Source organism: Theobroma umbraticum, unplaced genomic scaffold (assembly GCF_002168275.2).
Source record: "Theobroma umbraticum cultivar Fairchild unplaced genomic scaffold, ASM216827v3 scaffold_50.0, whole genome shotgun sequence".
Lineage (NCBI taxonomy): Eukaryota > Viridiplantae > Streptophyta > Magnoliopsida > Malvales > Malvaceae > Theobroma > Theobroma umbraticum.
In genome coordinates this window covers 4,767,890-4,787,067 of record NW_018397261.1, presented here as the reverse complement: position 1 = coordinate 4,787,067, position 19,178 = coordinate 4,767,890, and the positions used below count along the sequence as shown (strand labels likewise).

At 35.3% G+C, this 19,178-nt stretch overlaps 4 protein-coding genes and 1 pseudogene across 5 annotated transcripts; 4 read left to right on the top strand and 1 right to left on the bottom strand.

The window, feature by feature from the left end:
- The first annotated feature begins 181 nt into the window (after positions 1-181).
- Positions 182-2,567, top strand: LOC110417772 (peptide methionine sulfoxide reductase A1-like). Its single transcript, XM_021430291.2, is given in 5 exon segments — positions 182-637; positions 640-669; positions 672-773; positions 776-789; positions 1,951-2,567. Coding segments are annotated over 5 exon segments (768 nt in total). The 5' UTR covers positions 182-267; the 3' UTR covers positions 2,203-2,567.
- Positions 2,568-3,286: 719 nt separating this feature from the next.
- On the bottom strand, positions 3,287-5,488 carry LOC110417773 (nucleoside diphosphate kinase B-like). 2 transcript variants are annotated; one of them, XM_021430293.2, is made up of 4 exons: positions 5,332-5,488; positions 4,251-4,299; positions 3,912-4,092; positions 3,287-3,808 (listed from the first exon to the last, which is right to left on the bottom strand). In XM_021430293.2, exons 1-4 carry the CDS (start codon positions 5,380-5,382, stop codon positions 3,694-3,696), a joined length of 396 nt encoding a protein of 131 aa, XP_021285968.1. In that variant the 5' UTR covers positions 5,383-5,488; the 3' UTR covers positions 3,287-3,693. The 2 variants fall into 2 exon arrangements, with proteins under 2 accessions (XP_021285968.1, XP_021285967.1); XM_021430292.2 differs by having other exon boundaries at positions 3,912-4,143; positions 5,332-5,487.
- A 1,687-nt stretch (positions 5,489-7,175) lies between these two features.
- LOC110417999 (uncharacterized) lies at positions 7,176-10,694 on the top strand. The gene is made up of 4 exons (XM_021430614.2): positions 7,176-7,229; positions 8,792-8,846; positions 9,174-9,540; positions 9,673-10,694. The coding sequence occupies exons 1-4, from the start codon at positions 7,176-7,178 to the stop codon at positions 10,613-10,615; spliced, it is 1,419 nt and encodes a 472-aa protein (XP_021286289.2). The 3' UTR covers positions 10,616-10,694.
- A 4,311-nt stretch (positions 10,695-15,005) lies between these two features.
- LOC110418289 (cyclin-U4-1-like) lies at positions 15,006-17,162 on the top strand. The gene is made up of 2 exons (XM_021430977.2): positions 15,006-15,502; positions 16,546-17,162. The coding sequence occupies exons 1-2, from the start codon at positions 15,153-15,155 to the stop codon at positions 16,817-16,819; spliced, it is 624 nt and encodes a 207-aa protein (XP_021286652.2). The 5' UTR covers positions 15,006-15,152; the 3' UTR covers positions 16,820-17,162.
- Positions 17,163-18,577: 1,415 nt separating this feature from the next.
- LOC149527111 (acetylglutamate kinase, chloroplastic pseudogene) overlaps positions 18,578-19,178 on the top strand; it is a 785-nt pseudogene continuing 184 nt past the window's right edge.

The window sequence follows — 19,178 nt, the reverse complement described above, 5'->3', positions numbered from 1 at the left end:
TGGACTTTTTTTTTTTTCTCAAAATTGCATAACTCCAGAATATCATTACACGCATTTTCCTTGAGATAAATTAATTTAGTTATTGAAATTGTACCAAAAAGCTAAAAGAATATCTTGAAAAACAAAATAAAAGTCGTAATAAAATGATTTATCCTTTTTTTAAGAAAAAGAAACATGAAAAAGAAGGAAAATCCCAAAAATAGTAAAATTATCGTCACCGTTGTTGTTCTCCCATACCCCCAAACGCAACTCCAACTCGTAATAACAATGCTTCGAAGTCTTACGCTTGCAACCTCTTCTTCTTCTTCTTCTTCTTGGTCTCTCCTCATTTCTAAGCCTTTCTTTTCTCTCTCTCCAAAGCTCCCTCTCTCTTTCTCTCCCCTTTCTATCCCTTTCCCTCAACCACAAACGATCCGTTGCTCACCACAGGGCCCCATGAACATCCTCAAAAACCTCGGCTTCGGAGCCAAGCCCGCCCCTTCAATGGAAAACTCGGCCATCGCTCAGGGTCCAGACGACGACGCCCCGGCTCCCGGTCAGCAGTTTGCTCAGTTTGGTGGCGGGGTGCTTTTGGGCGTTGAATTGGCGTTCCAGAGAGTTCCGGGGGTTCCCAAAACGGACGTTGGGTATAGCCAAGGTTCATGCATAATCCGAGTTATGAAGACGTGTGTTCGGAACCACAAACCATAATGAAGTTGTGAGGGTTCAGTACGACCCTAAGGAGTGTAGCTATGATGCTTTGCTTGATGTCTTCTGGGCTCGCCATGATCCTACTACCTTAATCGCCAGGTGGATTTTATGATGTGGGAAATATTGGGTTTTAGAGATAAAACATCCTTTTAATATATATTATACACACACTTTAAATTTTGTGAATTTGTCTTTTTCCATTTTGGGGTGTTTATGTGGATGGATCGATGTGTAATCTTGGGGTTTTGGTGGTTGTTTTGAGGTGGATTTTGTGCTTGACTATTGCAATTTTTGAATTATCTTATTGTAGTGATAATTTTGAGGAAACTTTTGGGGGTTCTATGTCTACTTGGTCATTTTTTTAGGTATTTTTCATTTGTTTGATTGAATTTATTTGTAGATGATATAAGAGCCTTTTGTTTTGTTAATTAAGGCTGATATGTTTGCGGTATCTTCTCCGGAGTTTGCATATCAACCTTGTGAACCTAAGGAAATGTCAGCAGTTCAGACCTTTCCTTGGATTAAAGTTTGTGTCTTACACTTTGACTGATTTCCTTATTTTAGTCATCCGTTTAGGGAGTTGGCACTTTTACTTGTTTGTGATTCAGTGTTATGCGATTTTGAGGAGTTGTCCTGGGTGCTTCAATCTTTCCTGTCGAGTATGTGTCTTTGTTTTGCTCATTCTTCACTTCAAAGGGGAATAAAAATAATAGAATAAGTCACCCTGCAAAAAGTTCATGTTTTTCATATAAATCAATTCATTTCCATAATTGATGGTTGGAATTTGAGATGTTGCTTGCTAGGTGATTTGTGGTCATTACCCGGAAGTTAAAAGTTTTTTCTTTCTCCTAAAGTTTGTGTTTTTCAGAGTTCTTGAAATTTGTCAGGCATAACTAGAAATAGCAGATGTTATGGAATTGCTCCCGTGCTGCACTTTATTTGATGATATATTGTTTGTTTTGCTTGCCCCGCTGGTCAAAACGGGGCTTGTTTCATTGCGACTCTCAAATATGATTACTGGTCTGATTGTCTCATATATTTTCCTGTAATTTCAACTCCTCTCCTCTGGAGGAAAATTGGTCTCTAAATTTCTTATTTACCACATACATAATGCTAAAGATATTGCTAATATATCATGACTAAAGCATGTCAGTATTCCCAGAGCAATAGATCTGATGCAGGATAATCTTTATACATTTTGGTAGAATTGCGTGTGCACCATAGTCTTGCCACTCTAATAGGTTATGAATGCTTTTGCAGGGGAATGATGTGGGAACGCAGTATAGTTCTGGTATATACTATTACACCCCTGAGCAGGAGAAGGCGGCACGGGAGTCCATGGAAAAACAGATGAAACTCTTGAACAGAAAGATTGTTACAGAAATTGTGCCTGCTACGAAGTTCTATGGAGCAGAGGAATATCACCAGCAGTACCTTGCAAAAGGAGGTCGTTTTGGTTTTAAACAATCTGCTGAGAAAGGGTGCAATGATCCAATCCGATGCTACGGCTAAGTTGCCACTATTCTCTGTGCGGTTCTGAGCTTATGATTGTTTATAATTGTCTGCTTTTGTCGGTCACTGGCATATTATTGGTTTAAAAACCTTTTTTCTTTTTTGATGGAATGAATCACGGATTTGTAATTATATACTGTCAGCAGGCCAGCATCTACATTTTGTATATCTACTGATAGGAGATCATGCTAAACGTCAATGTGGTAATTATGTTTTAATACTGAAATAAAGCCTCTGTAATGGACGAAGTTATCTTTCATCTACTTTAAACCCAATGTAGTCACCTAAAGCCTTGAGACAATAGGATGATTTACTTGATTTGCTTTAGCATTTCAATGAAAACAGGTCTTTGCTTTGATGGTCAACAGTTCAGCCCTTAAGAAGAATGCCACTTGAATCAGTCGAAAGCAGATTTGGAATTGAGCAAATTTAGATGGTATGGTAAGTTATTATTCTGAGTTTCTTTTTCGGCCCATTGTGTGACTTTCTTGTGTTTTTAATTTTTTTTTTTGTTCAATTCAAAAACAAAAAAACTGATGCTGAAGCAGGAATATTCTTAGGAAAATGTGTAGTCATTAGTCAGGGACGCTGAAGATTCTGTCACGCTTGTCTTGTTGCCATCACAATTATGGGTCGATTCTTTTCATCATCCCAAAAGTCTATTAAGCAGTTATATACGGGTGACTATGTCACTTTCTGAGAATGGTTATCAACATTTGAGCACCTCTTGTTGCCAAGACTGGAAGCCACGAGTCAGCATCTTCCAGCAGACCAGGCTACTCTACATTGCGACATGTTTCAACTGAATGAGAGGGATGCTGGTGAGATGTAACTCTCCAGTCTCACTAAGGCCTACAGTTCTTTTCTTTCCCTGAAGAAAGATGTAATAAAATGGAACTTGATCGCCATATGCAGCCCTCACCTGTGTAGATATCAAAAGTCGTTCAGTGTTGGTGCTAATCTTGATAAGTGAAAACCATGCTGATCGCTAGAGAAGAAACCATCACAGAGAGAAGGTAGCCAGATATTTGGATGCCGGGCATCATATATTATAACAAATTTTTAGTTGTCAAACTCGGCAAGATAAATGTCAACACTAACAGTAACACTAGCAAATTTGATGCATCCAGAAATTTATCCGAGCAGTCCTCGGATATTCTGAATAAGGCAGTTTGGATTGAACTCCAAGCGTGAATGCATACAGATTGGAATCAATGCCAACTTCATAAGGATGACTTACTACAAGCAAGACAACCAAGCACTCAATAAAGGATAATGAATTGAAGCAAATGCCACTACAAAAGGCATAGCCAAAACATTGGTAGCATAAAACTAAGATTCATAAGAGTATGCGTCATGTTCCTTCACATTGGCATTATAACCAATAGGCGAGATTAGTGAGATCTACACCAGGAGGAATTCCAACAAAGCAAGCAGTTATTGTTTATTTGATATAGCTGTCGGGCTATGCTATCCAACTATGGGACTATTTCACTCGTATATCCATGGCTGAAGGCTACTCCCCCAGTTTTCAGCACCATCGGGGAACCACAATGCTATCTCTTTCCTAGCACTCTCAACTGAATCACTTCCATGAATAACGTTCCTGCAAAATAGAAAGATTATGAAGGGTTTTCACACAAATGAGCACTCAGGTGCAAAAATGAAAAATGAATAAATTAGGAATGCACCATGTGAAAACAATGTACCTCCCAATTTCAACTGCAAAATCCCCACGAATGGTTCCCGGGGCCGACTCTGATGGATTAGTGGCTCCAATAATCTTGCGTCCAGTTAGCACAACGTTCTTCCCTTCCCATATCATTGCAACTACTGGACCAGAGATTATATACTCAACTAGGCCATCGAAGAAAGACTTTGCAGACAAATCTGCATAATGCCTCTCAGCAAAAGTACGATCAACATTCACAAGTTTCATCCCTAACTCAAACAAAAATATGCAAATTGCATTAAAAATGAAATTTTGCCCATGGATACAGAAAGAAAGAAATGAAAACCTAAACCAATAATTAGATTTCAATCATTACCCTTCAAGTAAAAGCCTTTTTTCTCAAACCTGCTAATGATCTCACCAACCTTAATGAAGAAATAAAATAATTAGATATAACAAGTTGGACACAAAGCCAACTTTGCAGTTGCTGCTGACAGTAATACCATTCAGCTTCACTGAAAGGAAATATGCAAATAAAACTGACTTCATCGAAGAATGAAATTTGGCAAAGCAACATATACAATAATTCCTAACACCAACCTAGTTTTCTTTTCCTAAATGTAGATGGTCTTCATTTATTCTAAACATGCATACAAAAGCATTAGTTTCCAGTTTAGTTGAAGCCTTTTTTTCCCACAGAAGAAACAGGTTCTTAATTAATTTGTGCTTCGCACATATTGATTTCTAATAATACTCATGACCTTGATATTGATTTTTAAACATTCATTGCAAATAGTGAAAGTGATTAAAAAAGGAAGAATAAACATTAAATCCAAGGAATCCTAAATAGCATTTCATTTAATAAACAAGCTCACAAGGTTTTCATGTTTGACACTTAAGAACACCTTAATGGTTCCTAGTTCCACCATCGGTTTTTTCCTAAGAAGGTCGTATGCAATGACCAATGAAGATTAACACTGGGACTCTGTAAAATTTCAGTTTCCATAATTAACCTCTTTGGTTATCATATCAACAAGATGAAAACCTGGAATCTTAGAACAACAGATTGAACCCCCACTCTGTAACAAGATTCCAAAATTTTCCACAATTATAGATAAGGTCCAAGAAACAAATTTTCAACTTATTATCATCTTATGCATCCCAATATCATAAACTAGAAAAGGAAAACATACAAAAAAAAAGTTTATGCCTTATCTTATTCATCCGTCTTTTAAGTACTAAGTATCAACTACAGTATCAGAGACTAACACTAAATGCAACCCCATCGACAGTTTAGATAAGAATATTGGATTTAAAAGCATCTAGGAAAGGGAGTTAACTTCTATGCTTCAATTTCCTTTTCTTTTCTACTTTTTTTATAGTACTTTCTTATTAAGATGTCTCTGAAAAGCCATAAGAAACGAATCTAAACACAAAAGAAAGAGAGAGGAACAAACCAGGCCTCTCTGAACACCATCAGGTTTGATCATAATGAAAGTCTGCTCCATTTTTCAGTGACGGAGAGCCCAAGACTGCTTGGCTTGATTTTGCAGCAGAAAAAAGTACACTAGCTTGACAGATTGTTTCTCACTCGGTTACAACCTTTTGGAAGTATATTCTGTAGGAGATGATTTACGGGCTTTGATATTGTTGTTGTTGAACCCCGATGAGGCCCATCAATTGTCCAAAGTGTGGAGTACACTTATCATTGGGCTTTGGGTCTTCTGGGTACTTCAATACTTGTGTTGATAGCTCTAGCTACCACTTTGTGTCCCTTCCTTGTCCACAATTATTGCAGTACTACTTTAGATATCCTTGCGATTGTCTTCTTAATTATTCCAATACGTATGCAAATTTCACCCAACTTTCCGTCGGGTTGCAGAATCGAGGTCGAGAAGTGTCCATTCTTGTTGCATGTGCAGCCATTGCTTTCCGCAGAGGGCAAGGGAGTTCCAAGTTTCATGTTTGAGCTGCTTTTTGAAGTCGCATCGAGACTCCTAGCAAATTTACCATGACTTGTTAGTAGTTCGTTATCAGTGGTTCAAATTGTTGTTCAATTGCTAAGTTGATAGTTTTCCACATGACTATGAAGAAATTCTCCATTCAACTTCCAGATTGATTTGTGGAGGCCAAATGAATGCATGAGGAGAAGAGACTATATAGTTTTAAGCTTGATAGATACAGATGGATTCATGGAACTTACTTTTCTTTTAATATGAAAATAAGTAGAAAATCAATGGTTGACAAATTCTTTCAGGTTTTAGTTATGATAATACAACTCATTGTTCATCAGCAACTCAGTATTAAGAAAGAACAAAATACACAACAATCTTACATTAATATTTAATAGAGGTGGGGGAAGAAGAGGAAACTATTAAAATAAAAATTAAAAAACTAAAGGTAAGAAAGAGAGAAGATTGAAGAGAACATGCACCACAAAACACTAACGTGTGTGGCATGAGGCCATGAACCAAGATGCTGTTGCTGTGTGACCGACTCCACGACCACCAGAGCCACTGTCCTGTCCTACTTCTAGTGGATCAACCTTGTCTTCAAACAAATTCTCTTTTTTCTTTTTCATTTTGCTGGACAAATGAATTAATTAAATATTGTTCTACATGTTATTACATTAATTGATTAAAGTCTTAGTTTATTATGAATCACGATACATAAATTGCAGCAGGACCACTACCGCTTGACCCCTTGCTTCTTCCTACTCAACAGTAGTTTGTTCGGAGATTATGCTTCAGTCATGCTTATTCATTTTCTCTCTTTATTCTCTTTAAATCCTGCTATATAAAACATGATACATGGGTTTTCCTTTCTTTTTTGTTTTTTTTTTGCTTTTCCCTTTTTTCTTTTGGAAGGATAACACGAATTAATTATCATGTGCAATATGATGAGGAAAGCTGTGTATATGTGTACACAGTGTTAATAAAGGTTTTCTAGAAAAAGAATCATGTTAATAACTTTGTCTTTCCTTCAGACAATTTCATTTCATTTAGTTGAGCAGAATTTAGAGAATATATTAATAAATAAATTTTTAGGGTAAATCTAAAATTATTTATATTTTTATGATATTATAATTACAAGTAGCAATTTTAATTATAAACAAATAATGTTTGTACATTAAAGGAAGAAAGTAATAAATAAATCAACTAACTAAATAAATTTAAAAAATAACTAAAATCCAGTACAATGAGACTTGAACTTGAAATATACAGGCCTCCTCCTTGCCAATGAAGCAAGACTTGTTTAATATAAGATTTTTCCTTTTGGCTGCTGGCAATAATCGCTGTGTATGGGATATTTTGGCCCCTTCATCAAGGACGGATCTGAGATTAAATTACTTGAGGTAAAAATTAAAAAAAGTTAACATGTTCATGTATATAAAAAGTTTAGATTAAAAAGTATATATGTAACATACTTTTTGTAATTTATAAAAACTGAGTACGATGTTCTTTTATGTCATAAAATTTATCAATAATTAAATCTGTATCAAACTTTTTAACAATATTTCTTTTAATATAAATAATTATATAGCCTGCAAAAAAATCATCTTTCATCTTATTCTTCCTAAGTTTGTTTTTTACAATATTTATAATTAAAAATGACCTCTCACTTGTTGCACAGTTAAAACTTTATATATTTTCTAAAAACTTTTATCACTTAAATGTAATTTGTTTTTTATATTTTTTATTATATATTTTATCTTATCTTATGTCATGCTTTCATAGTCTTGACCTCTTAGGTTATAAGTCACACTTTCTATGAACTGTTTAATTAATGCTTATTAGTTATTGATGGGTCTGTCTTTGAATAAGCATTAGCATATCTATTTCATTTTGGAGGGAGGCTGGGAGAAAAATATGGCAGCCACTTGTTTTTTTTAAAAAAAAATAGATATAAAAAATTAAAAAACTTTAAACAATTGGAGGCAAGTACCTCCATGCCTCAGTATATATGTGTCCATCCTTACTCTTTATATATCATAAATCACGTCTGACTTAATTAGTATTTACAAAAATATTATATTTTTGAAATAGAGTCAAAATTTGAATATATTTAGATGCGTTATGAGGATTCAAATTCCAGCCAATTAAATAAAATTTCTTAATTTTACCATTGAATGAGGACAGAGTTTCATCCATTGCAGTGTCATAAGATGGAATGTTGAAGATTCCATATCTCCATTGAGACTGATTTTGGAGAGAAAAAAATTATGTAAAAACGTTGAATGTAGAATCACCTTATTATTATTACATGTCATTACCATTAACTCAAGAAGATTACAAAGACAAAAGTCAACGAAGCCATCCAAGTTGTCAATGTTAGGGCAAGTGGAAAATTGTTTTTTCTGTCCGAAACAAATAAAGAAATTAAATTTGTTCAGAACTCTCCTTTCGTTTCAGCTTGACTCTCCTACTAGGAAATCTTTTAATTATTGCCTACTTCCAAATAAATTGAATTTGTTCAGAACTCTCCTTCCGTTTCAATTTCACCCTCCAATTAGGAAATCTTTTAATTATTGCCTATAAAATGTCGGGGAAAGTCTAGCTCAACGGTTCTCCATCTGTTTTTCCTTAGAATATATTTTTGTCTTCTAGACCAGTAGCAGAAGTATCTTGCATGGTACGTTTTGCTTTATTCATCTTTTGTTGTTTACATTTTAATTAATGTTTTTGAATGTTCTTCTCTTTTGGTCTAAAAACACACATAATTTTCTGAGGCTTTTGTGATTCGATTGGTTGCTCTCATGTTCTGCTGTATGCTTGGTTTGTGATGTTCTGGAATCGTTTATTTTGTGATTCTGGTGCCTTTTGCCTGTTGAGTGTTTTTATATTCTTTATTGCTGCCGGTTATGTTGCGGTTGGTTGTGATAAGTTGATGTGCTGATGGTTTCGTGGTTGTCTGCAGGTCGTTGACAAACTCCTTTGTGCTGAAATTTTTGATGTTGGGTTTTGTTTGTACAGTAATTGTATAATTTTTGATGTTATTCTCCAGGTCGATCACTCTTCTATTGTATGCTCCTGTTTGTATTTACTATTATTTTTTTCCCTTTTATGTGACAATCCTCGTTGCGTTGCTTTGAGTTAATCATGGAGTTTGCTTGTTTATGGCTTTGATAATTGTCACTTCTAATGATAAAACAGAATAACATTGTGGAAGTTTATTGAACTCAAATTAACAATGGTACTAGTTAGGTTCTTGCAATTTGTTTTCTTAAAATTTGTGGTTTTGTTTTCAGAATTGAGTTTCCTAAGACTTTGATAACTAATACATACGCAATTAATTTCAGAATTTATCAGGGTAGCTGTAATTTTAAGTCGAAGGCATTATGGATTTCCATCCAAATTTAAGCGACCAGGAGTCTCTCCCGTTCGTAAATATCCTTTGGAATTTGCTACTGCTGGCTGCCCTGTTTTAAGAAAGTATCCTCCAAAAATTCAGAAAGGGCGTCTTGTCATACGGAATTTTCCTGTCAAGCCGAATGCTCCTGCTGTGTTGAGAAACCAACTGCCTTTTGATTCCGAGGACCGTCATTCAGCTTATGGGATCCCTATGGCAGATTGCGAGCAATTGGATGCTTCTAATGCAACTAACGTTCATGCATGCAGGGATGCTAAACAGTACGACTTCTCAGTTGTTGGGAACTCCAAGCCATTGTATGTTCCTAATTCAACTAATGTTCGTGATATTCATGCGTACATAGAACCTAAACAAGACCATGAGTCAATGGTTGGTAAGGATTGCAAACCAATGGATGTTTCCATTGCAACTAATGTTTTTGCATGCAGTGATGTTAAAGAATCCAGCCCATCAATGGTGCTTGGGGATGAGCAATACGGGGTGGATAACTATCAAGGAGTTCTAAAGGATGATGAGGGAGATGAAGTCCCATCTATTGCCAAACAAACGAGTTTATCAAAGGTTGTTTGGAATGAGCAATGTCTGAATGTTGACTTTAGTGATGAGGAGGGCAAGGAAGACTTAATGGAGGTGTATAATTCCCAAGTAATTGTTGGCCAGGACTTGGCGGTCACTGACAACGAGGAGTTGAGAGTTGCTTCGGACAAGGTTAAGGAGGTTATACACCTTTTTAGAGAGGTTTACCTTAATCTCTCGCAAGAAAGCGATGGGAAACAAAAACAAATTCTTCCTCTACTAGCAGCTTCGCATCTTCTAAATCAGCAAAAGTGGATCAACATGGATAAGCGATTAGGTCCTATACCAGGAGTTAAAGTAGGTGACTATTTTTCTTGGAGGGCTGAATTGAATATAATTGGCCTCCACCGTCAACATATGTGTGGCATAGATTATATGGAGTTGGATGGGAGAATACTAGCTACAAGCATTGTGGACTCTGGTCGATATGACAATGTTGTGGAGTCAAATGATGAACAAGAATTTCCAAATGTCCTAATTTATTCAGGGCAAGGTGAAAATCTGAAGTTTCGAAGTAGGAAACTTGTAAATGACCAAAAACTTGGAGGAAACCTTGCACTGAAGAATAGCGCGGAAACAAAAACCCCGATAAGGGTTATTCGTAAGTTTTGCTCTAAATGTGCTAGTAGTAAGACTGTTGACCGTAGGTATGTTTATGATGGGTTGTACTTTGTGGATGGTTATCGAGAAGAAAGAGCATCATCGGGTAAGCTTGTTTTTAAGTTTGTACTGAAGAGATTTCCAGGGCAACCAAAACTTTGGGCAAATTGGTACGAAAGGAACATGTTTGTATGAATGATATTTCTTAAGGTAAAGAGAGGATACCCATTCGTGCAATGAATGCGTTGGATAATGAGAAGCCCCCACTTTTTAACTACGTCACCAATGTAACATATCCCAAATCCTACCATCCTTCCTTGTCGAGTGGTGGTTGTGATTGTAGTGATGGATGCTCTGATTCTGAGGATTGCCCTTGCGTTGTTAAAAATGGTGGAGTACTTCCATACAACTATGAAGATTGCATTATGATGGAGAAGCCTTTTATCATCGAGTGTGGACCTTCTTGCAAGTACTTCACTTCTTGCATTAATAGAGTAAGTCAATGAGGAATTCGTTTTCCTCTAGAAGTTTTTAAGAATAAAACAAAAGGATGGGGTGTTAGATCACGATCTTTTATCCCATGTGGAAGTTTTATTTGTGAGTATATAGGCGAAATCCTTCCAGATAAGGAAGTTGAACGAAGAATAGGTAAGGATGAGTATTTGTTTGATATAGGAAATAACTATCGTGCCTTATGACACTCATTTGAGGTAAATGAATGTTTCACGACTGATGCTGCTCGGTTTGGGAATGTGGGACGATTTATCCATCATAGTTGCTCTCCTAATATTTGTGCTCAAAGTGTACTCTTTGATCACAATAGTAGCAGTTTGCCCCCACATTATGGTATTTGCTATGGAAGACATACCTCCCTTGAAGGAGTTAACCTATGATTATAATTATAGGATAGGTGGAGTTTGTGATGTAAATGGTGATATCTAGATGAACACTTGTTATTGTGTTTCTAACAGATGTATTAATGAAGATGTATTCTTATAAATTTATAAGTTGTTCGATTGAGTTTTAATGTTTGGTTTGGTTTTTTTTTCAATTTATCTATTTATAAAAAGTAGAAGTCAAGTTAAAGCTAGTATGAACTTTTATATTTTCAGTATCACTTTAATACATAGTCAATATGAGATTAATGACTCTTTTTTTAAGGATCATGACATCTTCCCTTACTTCTCATTAAGAGTTTCTCTTTAATATGAGAGTGGCTCTACTCGTTGGGAGTATGAGATTTACATCCACACAAGGACCGTGACATCCTTCCCAATGGCCTATTGTCCTTAGTGACACATCGTTAGTACTCGGAGTCTACTCTGATATCAATTATCATGATCTACACCAACCCTGTGAGGTATTATTTGCTTTGACTCATTGACTTCACGGTTATCCAACAAAAAGTGCCACATAAGTTGAAGGTTATGTAAATCTTTATATTCTGAGTATCATTCAAGTACATAGTTGATGTGAGATTCATGGTTCCCTCTTTAGAACTATGACATCCTCCTTTACTCCCGTTAGGAGTTTCTCTTCAATATAGGATTTAGTGGCTCTACTTGCCTCTTAAAAAAAAAGCTAAGAAATACCTCTACATTCAAATATTACTTAAAGGTTTTCTCTTTTTTTCATTAAAAAGGATTTTAATGTCAAATACATCATTTTTTCTTTTCTTTTAGAGAATTGAAGCATCATGTTTCGATTGCTATTAAAGCATTATGAACTAATTACTTGTTAGATTAATAAAAGGCTAATACTATTCCTACTATACAAGGTTTGTGAGCTGTTCTATTTCTATATAAATTTTTTTATTTTAACATCTGAAATCGTATATAAGTTCAAAGTAGATTTATTTCGCTTTGTTTTTTAGGTGATTAAAGATGTCATAAATATCTTTTATAATAATTTTAATCAGGATTATATCTTATATAATTTATTTTACCAAATAGCTTATCAATAGTTTTAATTTAATTTTAAAAATTATTATTTTTCATAAAAATTTTATAATAACATTTGAGCTAAACATGCAAAAAGTTAAACCAAATAGACAGTTAGTCAAATATATATTCAGTGGCATAGTATTATTTCAAGATTTGTGCAATGAATAGTATTAAATTATAAATGGTCCCATCATATATCATAATTTAATTAGTATTTGCAGAAATATTATACTTTCGAAATAGAATCACAATTTGAATATAATTAGATGAGTTATAACGATCCAAATTCAAACTAATGAAACAGAATTTCGTAATTCTCTTAAAAACCAAAGTAATCGTTCGAATTAAATAATGGCAAGTCGATCGATCTCCACCATTGAATGAGGACAAAATTTCATTCATTACAATGCCATAAGATGGAACGTTGAAGATCCCATATCTCCATTGACTTAATTTTGGAGAGAAAAAAAAATTACATAAAAACTTTAGATGCGGAATCAACTTACTATCACATGTTATAAGATTACAAATTCAACATCAATTAATTACCATTTAATTATAATTAATTTGTTTTTAATTATAATTAATTTGATGGTGGCGGTAGGCAGGGAGAGTACGCCCGCTGCAAAACGGAGCATTGCCAACGAAGTTGAGGAGCATGAATAATTTGACTTATCGCAGTAGAGTTGCGTGTTCATTATGTTAATAAAGCTTGTCTTATTAGAGTTGCTTGCATTGTACTTTTTCCCTTTAAGTATCTCTCCCCCAATCGATGATCAAACTTTTGTTATACGTACATTGGGGTAGTCTACAAGGAAGAGAGAAAAATGTGGTGCAATAATTAGTTTGGTGGTTAACCAATTTGATCCTAGCAAAACCAAACATTATATGTCACCTAAAATATATTTCATGATCCATCATAATCGAACTTGAATTTCTCAATGAAAGAGGTTGAGCATTCCCTTTGATTCTGGGATTTTCTATTACCTTTACAGTATACCAACCAACTTGCTTAAATTTTTTCATGTGGGCAATGACATTTGTTTGTAAATATTAAATCATGTAAGTGTTTAAGGGAACGTGCCATTTATATGATGATCACATTCCTAATTTTCTAAAGCCTGAAAGATCTGTGTAAATATTGGAAATCGTCATGTATTTCTATGTATTGAGACAATTAATTTCTATATTAAGGTACCCAATAGAGGGGGAATTAATAAGGTAGAATTATATAATTAAAATGCTTTGCCAAAGTGAGAAGAAAATATTAAGAAAAATTGAAAAAGAAAGAGGGAAAACAACCATTAATGAAACAAAGGGACTGTATTGGACAGATACTTTTGGAGAAATTAAAAAAAAAAATTGGCCGGATTGTTTGAAAATTCAATGAGATTGCAATTCTTGCAAGGAAAAGCTGTCTTTCCTTAAGGTATTTAATTAGCAAATATAGCCAAAAAGTCTGCCACACGAGTGTGTGTAGTAATGGGGTCACACAAAAGGAAGAAAGCTGGCAGTCTGGATACTTTTATTGTGATGAGAAGTCTCCATTTCATTAAGAGAACCAGATCAAAAATTTTAAAGAGAATTTCAGCATGTCTTCCATTTTCCTCTTCTTTAAAAGGAAGTCAAATAATTACACCATAAACTGGAGTCGATCTTAGATCAGATCTGGAAGTGGTGCAACTAGGGACCCATGTCCATTTTTTAAATGTTAGACCAAAGCTTAGATAATTCCAGCTAAGATCTCCGGAGCATAAACCAGATTCATGCCAAAATTCATGTGAGTTTGTTCTTTGCTTTTGGCTCCTGCTTTAACCAGTTATGAGCCTAAATTCAGAATCATGTGTAATGTTCTTTAGTTCTATGGAAACAGTGAAGTACTAAGAAAGGGATCACAAAAAGATGGTCAATGCATGCCCTACCAAAAGGCACCATCTCTTTTTCTTTTACCTTTTCTTTAGTTGTTGGAAAGAAACATTGCAGCAGAAGGCACTTAAAATCATGCGACTATCATCGACATAAAAATTTACCTCCCCGAAAAGTTGCTTGATGAGAAAACTCAACACCTCATTGCCCATGGAGTACAGACTATCACATCTTTTCTTCTTTTAGAAGTCAAGTTATTGCCTCTCTAATTGCCCACCTGTACTTTGGTCGTGACTACTCATGAGGATTAAGAGTGCTAAATTCATTCATAAGAAAAGAAACCTCTCATCATGGGTTATAGCAAGCCCCAAAACACACTCCATGGGGAATGAAGAAATCCAATTAAAAAGACAAAAATTACACAATTTCAATCCAATCCAGATGGAGAATGCTAACTTTTGGGAACAGTTTATTTATATACACACGTTTTATATTGCAGAAGAAAACTATTCCCATTTTCTTAATGATGCTATTACAGCTTTTAGCATTTTGATTCAAAAGTGGTTAGACAGATCAATGGATGGCACAAGTCATATGGCTTCATTTCGGGTTCGGACAAATGATATTAGGAAAACAAAAAAGCTGAAAAAATCCCAACTAGAAGGACATGGCAGACATTATTTGGAAAGGCAAAAGACATACATGTCAATTTGGTTCCAACTCATTAACGACCAAAGTTTTCCTACTAACACGTATGTTCTCCCCTATTTAAGCCCACGAAGGAATGAAACAGCAAGGAAAAAACACAAAACCTTTGAAATTATGTAACTCCTCTCCACACAAGCAAAAGCAAACTACAATAAGACACAGCTAGCTAACACGAAGAACAACAAATTCAACAAACAAACCAACCCAACAAACAAATGGCAGAAGCAGAGACCACCAACAACCTCGAGCGAGAAACTGTTCCTAAGGTCATAACTTTCCTATCCTCTCTGCTGCAAAGAGTAGCTGAGTCTAATGATCATAGCCGCCGGTTTCAGTCCCAGAAGATCTCGGTTTTCCATGGCCTTACCAGGCCTACCATATCCATTAGAAGCTATCTTGAGAGGATCTTTAAGTACGCAAACTGTAGCCCGTCCTGTTTCGTGGTGGCCTATGTTTATCTTGATCGGTTTGTGCAGATGCAGCCGTCTTTGCCTATCAATCCTTTCAATGTGCATAGGCTGCTTATAACCAGTGTTTTGGTTTCTGCCAAGTTCATGGATGACATGTAAGTTCTGCTTTGCTTAAAATTTATGATTCTTGCATATTTGTACCTGGGGATTTCTCAGCTCCATTGAATTTTACATGGGTTTCAAAGCTGCCATCTTCATGAACAAATGGTCTTTCTTTTTTACTCCTGGTTTGTTCATTAGTTGAATTTAGTGTCTTTCTCTTTCATAATTAGGCTTTGTCATTTTTTTTAAATTTATATATATATATATATAATCTCTTCAACCAATTGAGTTCTCTTAGGTTCTTGATTGAGAGTCCAATACTTTCTGGAATAGAATCTTTTCTATATGTCTATGATCTTCAATTTTCGACTGCAAAATTCATCCGAATCTCAATGTTTGCTGAAAATGTCTAACTTTGATTCGTCTGGACTGATATTTTCCACACTTTCCTTCCTGGAAGATTTTACAAAATAATCTCCTTACAACCGAAATCGATCAAGCTCATTAAAGCGACACAGTTTTTAAAACCAAGTACAGCCATGTGAAAAACCATCTTCTCTGGCCAGACAGCCCTACCTTAGATGTGCTGGTGTTGTCCCTGTCTATCAAGGCACGCCTGTAAATTCCCATAAAAATGCAATATAATTGTAAGAATGGCAGAGGATGTCATTATTAGAGCTAATGACAGCTCAATCAGGATCATGTATTCTGTTAAAAAAGCAAACTATCCACTTGGGTGGTGTTCAGTGTTTAATTATTGGCTCAAGCCCCCTCCTGATTTAACAAGCAATCATAGCAGTTGTTTGACTGTCATTTTTTACAATTGCAGTAACTGTCTTTTTAACTTTACTCATAAGCAATAAGCTAATACTGGAAATTTCCCTTTTGTATGAGCAACAAAATCGAAAATTGACATAAGTTCTCATCTATTGTGTTCTTTCCTTTCTTTTTCTCCAAAGAAAATAAAACCAATACTAGTCATTTTTAAGACTGGCCAACTATTGTACCAAAATACTTTGACTTGATGAAACGCCTTTATATTTTCACCATTCCGATTAATCATTAACTATTTTTCATCTTTGATTGGGTTTTTCAGTTATTACAACAATGCCTACTATGCCAAAGTGGGAGGAATCAGCACAGTAGAGATGAACCTTCTTGAATTGGACTTCTTATTTGGTTTGGGCTTCCAATTAAATGTGACAACTTCCACCTTCCATACCTACTGTTCTTTTCTCCAAAGAGAAATGTGGATGCAATCCCCTCTACAACATTTGGCAGAACCTTCTCTAAACATCGGGAGACCCCTAAAGATCCACTGCTGTTTCAACGAAGATGAATCCACCCATCAGCAACAATTAGCCGTTTAAGCATTGTTTTTCGGTGGATTATTAGGGACACTGGACCAGTGATTTTGTCTATTTAAACCCAAAAGGAAGATGTTGGCTCAACTTCAAATGGGTTTCGACATTGTGCAAAGCACAGTGATTTCAGAACTGCAAGTCAAAAATCTCATTTGGCTTTCGTTCTTATGTGTCAATGTGCTGTAAGGGCATGTCCACGCTCATTGTTCTTGGGTTTATCATGGTTACTCATCCAACAAGTTTCCTTTTTTTTTTTTTTTAACTTTAGTGCTACCTATTTTTGTTTTTTCTTTGTACCCAACTCTGATAGTGGAATGGTATGCATGTACAGATAAGCGTTTCCTCTTTACAGTCTGGCTAACATGATCTTGCCATAGATTGTCTTATTGGGTCACTCAGTTTTACTCCCTGGTGCCAACCATGCAAAGAACAAACCATAAATTATTACTCTAAAAGGCATCATTATCAGTTGAAAGAACGCAGATTAATGTCTTCTTTGGGTTCAATGTTGCATTGCAAAAATATCTACTTTGAAAATATAAAGTAGTAGACTTGTAATGTAGCCAGCGCATCCGCTGGATTCATGCTCTGTAGGAAGCATAATAACTCCGGTTGAAAGTTGAATCTTCAACGTTTGGTGTCTGAAATCTGAATCCTACTATTTCCAGGATTGCGGGAGCTTGTCATGGTTAAGTAAAAGCATTACACCCCACACCCTGGGCTGAGGTTGCTAATCAATTCCGCAGACCGCTGTGTTTGGGCGGGCTGCATTAGAGCAAGATCAGATAAATTCAACCTATAACCTTCAGTTTTGGGTCCAGGACCTTCAGGAATAGGTCAGGCCGGATTTCTCGTTTTGGGCCAATTAACAAGCCCTTTCGTTTACAGTTTTCCCAATGTGGATTTCTTTTTTGGATTAAGTTATTAATTTGTTTTTAAGGGAAATTTAAACATATATAGTAGTATTATAAATATATTTTTCAATAAATTAAACTCGTAATATATAGTTAGTATTATAAATATATTTTACAATAAATTAAATTCATAAATGACTCAAATCAAGTAATAATAGAAATAAATATTTAACTCAAACTAATAAACAAATTGAATTCAAATAATTAACAAGCCAATTTTGAATAGCTCAGAAATAGTTAGACTTGTTAATAGTCCTAATTAAAAGATATACTATTTCTCTTTCAACTTCACTAAATACTCAATCACATTTATCAAATCACTTGAATTTTATGGTATAACATGTAATTGACTTGAATTGATTGAAATTTTGTGAATGTGGTAATATTATTAATATGATTTAAGCATAATGTTTAAAAAAGTTTATAAATTATTCAAAAAAATTTAAATAAATTTTTGTTTTTGTATTTAATCAAACTTTATAATTTTATTTTTGAATCAAATAAGTTTTTACAATTAATAATTAATTAATTATCACTATTTAATAGATCTATATTATAATGTCACATTAATATATGACGTTATCATCTATTATAATCAAAAGTATATTTTAATTAAATCAATCATTAATTATAAGAGTTTATTTGATTTAATATAAATATATAAAAATTTATTTAATTAAAAATAAAAATATAAAAATATATTAAATATACTAAAAATAAATTTTATAATAATTTAATTTTTTTAAAATATTATGTATATTAGTTGTTTTATTAAAAAATTGGTTTTCTTATTATAAGAAATAACGTAGATTAACACCTGAGAGCTAAAGCAAGGTAGAGGAGAAAGAAAATGGCCGCAACAGCCACAAGGAAATCCCTCCATTGTTACCCTTCGCAAGAATCCCTCTCATTCAGTTCCATAACGAAAACCCACAGCTTGAAATTCACCAAACCTCATTCAGCCCCCATTCTCATCGTCTTCGAGTTGCCATAAGAGGTTCTTCTTCTGCAACCCTCAATGGCCCTCCTCTTCCAACACTAAACAATCTCGATCATCAACTTCGGGTCCAGATCCTCTCTGAATCTCTCCCCTACATCCAGATATTCAGGGGCAAGACCATCGCCGTCAAATACGGCGGCGCCGCCATCGGCCTCCGCCCCGTCCTCGTCCACAGCGGCGGTCCTTCTCAATCAGCTTGACATCCCGTCAGTTCCGTGACGGCCTTCGTGTAACCGACGCCAGGACCATGGAAGTTTCCATTGTCCTCGTTGGCAAGGTTAACAAGGACCTCGTCTCTCGTATCAACTTCGCCGGAGCCACCGCTGTGCGCCTTTCCGGAACGGACGGCCGTCTTTTGACTGCCCTGCCCGGCCCAAACAGTCCTGCAACAGCTTGGGGACATCGGACACATCCCGGTGATTGCTTCAGTGGCGGCGGATGAGTTTGGGCA

Coding starts and splice junctions, on each gene's coding strand:
- LOC110418289 (XM_021430977.2), top strand. CDS start 15,153: ATGGCAGAAGCAGAGACCACCAACAACCTCGAGCGAGAAACTGTTCCT. Junction 15,503..16,545: donor GCCAAGTTCATGGATGACAT/GTAAGTTCTGCT, acceptor TGGGTTTTTCAG/TTATTACAACAATGCCTACT.
- LOC110417999 (XM_021430614.2), top strand. CDS start 7,176: ATGGGATATTTTGGCCCCTTCATCAAGGACGGATCTGAGATTAAATTA. Junction 7,230..8,791: donor CTGAGATTAAATTACTTGAG/GTAAAAATTAAA, acceptor GGTTGTCTGCAG/GTCGTTGACAAACTCCTTTG. Junction 8,847..9,173: donor TGTTGGGTTTTGTTTGTACA/GTAATTGTATAA, acceptor AATTAATTTCAG/AATTTATCAGGGTAGCTGTA.
- LOC110417773 (XM_021430292.2), bottom strand. CDS start 5,382: ATGGAGCAGACTTTCATTATGATCAAACCTGATGGTGTTCAGAGAGGC. Junction 4,144..4,250: donor AAAAGGCTTTTACTTGAAGG/GTAATGATTGAA, acceptor TGTTTGAGTTAG/GGATGAAACTTGTGAATGTT. Junction 3,809..3,911: donor TTTGCAGTTGAAATTGGGAG/GTACATTGTTTT, acceptor TCTATTTTGCAG/GAACGTTATTCATGGAAGTG.